The 6,861-nt window shown below is 42.8% G+C and overlaps 1 protein-coding gene across 1 annotated transcript; it reads right to left on the bottom strand.

Annotated features, from left to right (window-relative positions):
* Nucleotides 1–3,760: 3,760 nt before the first annotated feature.
* On the bottom strand, nt 3,761–3,970 carry LOC137766799 (cytochrome c-like). The gene has a single exon (XM_068547379.1). The coding sequence runs from the start codon at nt 3,968–3,970 to the stop codon at nt 3,761–3,763; it is 210 nt and encodes a 69-aa protein (XP_068403480.1).
* Between the last annotated feature and the right edge of the window lie 2,891 nt (nt 3,971–6,861).

Below are 6,861 nucleotides of genomic sequence, written 5' to 3'. Positions count from 1 at the left end.
ACTCAACACAGCCAATAAATAAATAAATAAATAAAATAAATTTAAACAAAAATTTAGATTCACCCTTTAGAGAAGGGGATGAAAAAGGAAATAAGTTTTACTGTTCTCTGTGGAACAAATTTGAATACCCATCTCTCATCTGATTTTAGTAGCTGACAAAATTGATTCACGAACAAGGCATCGTGTGGGGATGGCAAATACACAGCACCTGAGTTCTCATTCTCCACTCCTGCATCTCGGCAGGTACAGCTCACCAATCCTAGTACTTCCTCTTGCTGAACACCCATTCCACATGGGACTCTCCACACAGTGCTCCAGGCAGCAGCTACCAGTGAACCGGAGTTGACATACAAGTTAAACATCTATGTGCCAGACCTGGAATAGTGGAAAGAGCAAATCTTTCCAGATCAGTCATATCTGCTCTTTGTCACTGGTGAGATCTTGGTTTCTCACACTCTTTCTGTTTGTTTCATAACATCAAACTTGTAGGGTTATTGGGAAAGTGCAGATAATGTCTGTAAAGTATTTAGTACCATGCTTGTTACAATCAGAATTCACTGAATAGGTGCACAGAACAGTGGTAAGGAGAAGGATCTATTTCACACCCCCATCCCCGTCCTCAAGAACAGAGAGGAGGTATTATCTTGGTATGTAGGAGGCGGTGCAAGTTACTGGAAACACTAGAGTGAAACTGAGTGTTGGATGAGTGGTTCCCAAAGTGTGGTTCCGAGACCACCTGTGAGCTTATTACAACTTGCAAATACTCAGGCCCCAGCACAGACCTACAGATCAGAACACTGGGGATGGGTCCCAGCATTGTGTGTGTTAACAAGCCTTCCTGATGCACGCTGTCTCTAGTTTGGGAAGCACTGCAGTAGGGAGAGGGAAGGTGGAGGGGGAATAGATGTGAAAAAGTCAAGGCAGAAGCATGTCTGCTCACCTGGTGATTAATCAGAGAGGAAACAAGAAGTGCCGCCCCTCGCAGAGGCTGTGACCATGAGCATGCCCCACCCTAGTGGCCGCTTCCACAGGCAGGATAGCAATTTGCTGCAACAAAGGACAGACCCAGAGCTTGCTAGGAGAAAATGGGCTTGTAGCACAAGGCATAAGGATAACTTCCCAAATGCAGCCCCAGTGCAGGTAGACACCAGATGGAACTTGAAAGGCTCCTTCCCTGAGCAGAGGTAGGTGGCCCTTGTTCTTGGTTGTTTCAAGAGCAGCTTTGACTGAAGGCAAGAAGCCGATCTAGACACTTTCTCAAGCTTCCCCAGCTTGGTGAATTCATGAAAGAATTGCATCTGACAAGCTCAGCGTGCATGGGGGCAGTGGGGAGGAGGGGGCATCAAAGATGTGTTAAGAGATTCAGCTCCACCAGGATTTCTCTACTCTACCTGCTCAATCTAGACCATCGTGTTCCCCCGTTCCGACTCTTTCTTCCAGTGTACCAGACACAGAAGTACCTCCCATGGGGTCAAAAATTATAAAATATTTTTAAAGAATGTAATCAATCCAAAGCCCTATGTGACCCAGCAGATTTTAAACCTGTTTCCAAAGTTAACACCTGCAGCACGATGTAGAATGGCCTCAGCCCCTACTTTTCTTTGCTTCCACCTAACTTGAAACTTAACTTTTATTAAAAGCTTAAGTCACACATTCTTGGACACATACTCATACTTGCAGATTGGTCTAAAGGGTGTAGACAAGGTCTATGGCCAGTGTCTTATTAGTAAAGAACAAGGACCTTATTAGAGACCATCAGGCATTTGGATCCAACATAATTACTGAGCTCGGCACTGCCAATTCTCCTGTCTTTCCCATAACCACATACGTGGGAATTGTTATCATTCCCACGAGGCAGACCACAGAACTGAGGCTCAGACACGTAAAGGAACTAAGCCAGGTCCCACAGCTACTTTAAGTGGCCAAGTGTGGATCCTAAACACCAGTCTCCTGACAGAGGCGGTGTTAATCCACCACCAGAAGATTGGCTACAGGGGTGACCTACCCTTAGGTCATTGTCATTGACAGCTGTCATTGTCATTGACAGCTCTCAACTCCCAGCTGATGCATGTGCTGTGATTTGTGCTTCCAATGGAATGTTTCTGCTGCTGAAATTTATCACCACTTTTCTAAGCTGGTGGAGAGAATGTTTCCAGATTAAAAATGTGTCCTACACATAGCCCCGTTGCAGGTATGGCAACCCTGCTCTTACAGTGGCCTGAAGTGAACGATGAAAATTCTGAGAGTAGCACTAACCACATTCTTAAAGATAGCTGTGTGAACATGTTAGGAGGTTTTACAGAAAGGTAGCAATTAGTTATTATTGAACCACTTGTAAGAGGTGGCTTCTAATAACAACAAAAAAAAGTTCCTTTAAAAATGCTGTTCAAACTTGCTTTTGGATAGCCCACCTTTATTGAGATTCTGAGGTGGCTTACTATTGTTCTTCACGCATATGGAATAACTATACCATAGGAAGAAAACCAACAATTCTTTGTATTTCTGAACACAAAATAGGTAGAAGTGGGTTTGCTTTAAGAAGGACTTCTGATCAATGAGCCTGGTTAATAACTAGGAATGGATTTCCAAGGGAGTTGGGCATCCTTTTTTGAAGGAGGGTGGGGAGAAGGGGGTGAACTAGCAGTGGTTCTAAAGTTGTGCTACAGAGCTGGTTTCCACTCTCAAAACTCATTTCCTCCCCCAAGGAACAATATAGTTTCCTAAGTTATAAAGAAAAAGACGGAACTGTAAAATAATATTTATGGAGACTCTACTGGATTCTAAAGTTCCTTTAATAATTTTTCTTCTTTATTTATTTGTTTATTTATTTTTGATCTGTGACTTTGTTTTTAATTATCTCCAGCCTTAGGATCACATAATTTACAAATTTGTGCTGATGGTATATCTCCTCTAATCTTTCTAACGAGTTGGCAAAAGCACCATTGCCAATCATGCATATATGGTAATTCTACAGTTGCATGTGTTTTTGAATAGCTGTTTAAAAGACAATCCTGAATTATAACTTAGTTTGACTTGGTAAAGAATTCATAAGCAAAGTTTGCTGCGATAGCTTGTGATGCTAAATTTTAAAAGCATTTGATCTTATAGATCACCTATGAAATGTGAGAAGTATTAAATATTCTTTATTTGATATTATACATAAACCACACTAAAATGCCTTTCATTAAGTAAAAGACAACGTTTTAGATACAGGGAATTTTAATTTAATTGGCATAGTTAAGACCAAAAAGATAAAGTTGACATTGCCAGCTTATCTTCAGCCCTTGCCTTTAGCAGGCTAATGAACACAACGTGAAATGCAGGTGAGTCTTACTGTTCTATGAGACAGTGAAGGGATATCCTCTGTATTTAAATATATTAATATAACCAGTTATATAAATTTAAATATAAAACCAATTTCCTGTAGGTTTTGAGATGGTGTTCACCATCTCTGTGAAGAGTTGAACATCAAGTCCAATCATATCTTTGGAAGGGGAAAACAGGGATAGCACTTGCTGAGCTGGAATTAGAACCAAAATTCAAAAAGCTGATCATATTAATTGAACTAGGAGTCAATCTATATAAATCAGGGCCGTCCAAAAGAAATATCCTACCAGCCATTCATGATTGGAATTCTGGTGTATGAGGCCGATTCAAATATGGTACACATAAAAAAAAAAGTCATGAGACACTTCTGTTTTGTAATAAGGCAATGGCCAACTATTACTCATTAGCAGCTTTTTTGAGATAAGCTATCAAGTCAGCCCCTTCTAATGCCTGTGAAAATCATTTTTGTTCCAGGGATGTACTTCTTGGGATTCTCCATATACCCCATCAGTGTCTCCTCTCCCCAAGAGATGCCTTTGTTCTTGCTGGCATCTGTGTAAGAAAATCCAGGGGCCTGACCTGTCTTTTGCCCAAACAGACCATGGAGATTTGGCCCAGTCTTGTGCTTGCCTCTCTTTTCCATGGTATGGCACTAGGCCTGCTTCTGAACTAAAATCTTCTTGCCCTTCTCAACATCACCCATTTTTATTTTTTTATTTTTTACTTTGTTTTTTTTTTTAAAATAAATTTATTTATTTATTTATTTTTATTCATTTATTTTTGGCTGCGTTGGGTCTTCATTGCTGTGTGCGGGCTTTCTCTAGTTGTGGCGAGCGGGGGCTACTCTTTGTTGTGGTGCGCAGGCTTCTCATTGCCGTGGTTCCTTTTGTTGCTGAGCACGGGATCTAGGCGCGCGGGCTTCAGTAGTTGTGGCATGCGGGCTTCAGTAGTTGTGGCTAGCGGGCTCCAGAGCACAGGCTCAGTAGTTGTGGCCCATGGGCTTCGTTGCTACGCGGCATGTGGGATCTTCCTGGGCCAGGGCTCGAACCCGTGTCCCCTGCATTGGTAGGCGGATTCTTAACCACTGCGCCACCAGGGAAGTCCCAACATCACCCATTTTTAGATCGTCCATTTTTCATGCAAGATACAAAGGTTCCTGCTTGTGAGTAGGACATCCTGCTCTCCAAGTCCAAGGACACGCAGGCCTGAGCCTGCATACTGGTAGGTTCCTCTAATTCTAATGACATTGTTAATTATTTACCCTCTTTACAAATAAGGAAACCGAGGTTCAGACTGGCTGTGTAACTTGTCTAAGGTTATTGAATAAATGAAGGGACTGGAAATTTAACCCAGATTTGCTCAATTCCAGCTCCAATGGATCTTTCCACTTCATTGGAAAGTCTCTCCCAACAATGCACGGTTTAACGGTGAGGAAAAGGAAGCACAGATAAAATAAATAGCTTAAGAGATGTTGTGCAGTCAGTATGTGATTGAGGGTCACTATGTGAAATGTTCAGGAAGCCACATCTTTTTTCCTTTTAGACACTTTGATTTAGCTTATAAAAGGTCACTGTCTGTTACTTTTAGAGATTTTCCAGCTTTGGGGATTGGATTTTATTTTTCTTGGCAGCATTCATATTTGAAAGCAGTATATTTGACACTGCTTTCTGGATTTAACTTGAAACAAAGGAAGCAAAATTATACCCACGCACCCTGCTCTCTTCCAAATTATGAACTCAAAAGTTAACTTTTTGCTCAGAACATCCGCGTTTCTGAATGGGTAAGGCCCAAGTAGAGCCCTTTGCTGGTTTTAGAGTCAAGAACAGATCTTCCTATTCAGCAAGCTATAATCCCCACTTGGCCCAGCCATCAGAAGTGAGAAAAGGGGAACCCTTGCACTAACAAATCCCTTGTTGATAAAACAAATCTTTTTTCATGAACATTCTGTCTTTAGAAAACAAGTAGATAGAGCACTTGTTAGTTAATAATAAAACGAATTCTTCAGTGACTACCCAGATGAATGAATATTTTTTAAAGGCATGGGGTATGTAAGGAATTTTAATCCAGCCTCCGTGTTCACTCCCCACACAACAACTGTAGAGAAACCACTGGCCTCTGAATGATGAATGGCCCCAGACTCAACCAAGAGGGAAAACAAGCCCAGTCCTCTAATCTGGCATCTCTCTTTTTAAATTCCTGGGTGGACTTCTATTTTGGTTGTAGCTGATGAGTGGGCTCAGTTAAAGGGCTGTGCTAGCGCATCTTTAGCCTTTAAAAAGTTCTATTCGTTAATTCCGAATTAATATTTTAGGAGGCTCCAGGCCACAAGGTAAAAGAAGTCAGGAAACTGAATTAGTAAATGACAGAGCAGTAATCAGCTTAAATGAGACTTCTTCCAGTTCTTTGCTTGTGGATGACACAGAATTTCTGAGCTTAGAAAAATCTCTTTTCTCTGCAGGTGGTACTGTGGGGATACCAGAGATGCGGTTCCACGATCACAGTCTTATCCATTTATTTTGGTCTTCTACCACAATATTCCACGCAGGCATCCCCACCCTCACCCTGTGCTGTCAAACCCTACTTGCTAATCAGCCAGGTTGAACGAAGGGTTAAGGCTGCAGCCTTCCATTCCAGTAGGTGCTGCAAACATTCGCGTCCACTTTCTCTTCTGCAGTCAGCCCTGCAGCTCTGCAAAGCCTTCAGCATTTGCAGAAGCATTATTTCCTCCCACCTATGTCTGGTTTAAACTTGCAGCTGACCAGGTTCTATAGCTCAGAATTCCAAACGTAGCCCTGTGGGGTCTTACCTAGCCTCTGTCCCTCTTCCTCTGCTGAATTTGTTTCCCCTGCCCTGTCCTGAAAAGCCTCAGGGCCTCTGGTAACCTGGATGTTTCCTCCCCACTGGAAGTTAGAAGCCTCCTCACTGGCTGCATCACTGCACATTTCCCTAGTAACCTTGTTTTTTCCCTTCAACTCAAACTTCTCCAAACAACACCATCTCTACTGACCCTGAATTTCTCTAGCCCTCTGTAACAGCCACGCCAGGAGAGAGACTGCAGGGGGCAAATTGGGGAAAGAAGGTTTGGGAACTCACCTGCACAGCTGCGAGGCTCAGACACAGGATGGGGCCGCCCGCGAACTTCCCAGGGACCATCTGCAGCCAAGTCTCTTGGCCTTAAAGCGACAGGGCACTTTTCACCATATAAGGAAGACAGTTTCACTTGTCTGCTTCGGGACCTGTTTGTGCAAAGCACCTCCTTCTCTGGACATTGCAGAGGCTTAAGCCTTCTGGGGGCATCTGGTACCTGTCAGTTTGAGAGGATCTGTACATAGTAGGCAGTTTGATAACTGCTGGATAAGGCACAAGAATGGTGTTTGGCAGGCCATTTTCAAAGACCGGAAAACCCTTTATATGGGGCTTGCCCCCTACGGAAAGGGTTTACAGTGATTGGGAAGTCTTCCTCAATGACAAGAAAAGGCTCTGCTCTATTTCAGGTTTGGCTTCCTGGAAATCAGTGATATTGCTCATCTCAGA

The sequence above is a fragment of the Eschrichtius robustus genome, chromosome 6 (genome assembly GCF_028021215.1).
Source record: "Eschrichtius robustus isolate mEscRob2 chromosome 6, mEscRob2.pri, whole genome shotgun sequence".
NCBI lineage: Eukaryota > Metazoa > Chordata > Mammalia > Artiodactyla > Eschrichtiidae > Eschrichtius > Eschrichtius robustus.
The sequence above is the reverse complement of the archived record's forward strand: the minus strand, read 5'-3'. Positions and strand labels throughout refer to the sequence as shown.

Excerpts from the sequence above, each read along its gene's own strand:
- LOC137766799 (XM_068547379.1), bottom strand. The coding sequence starts at position 3,970 with ATGGAAAAGAGAGGCAAGCACAAGACTGGGCCAAATCTCCATGGTCTG.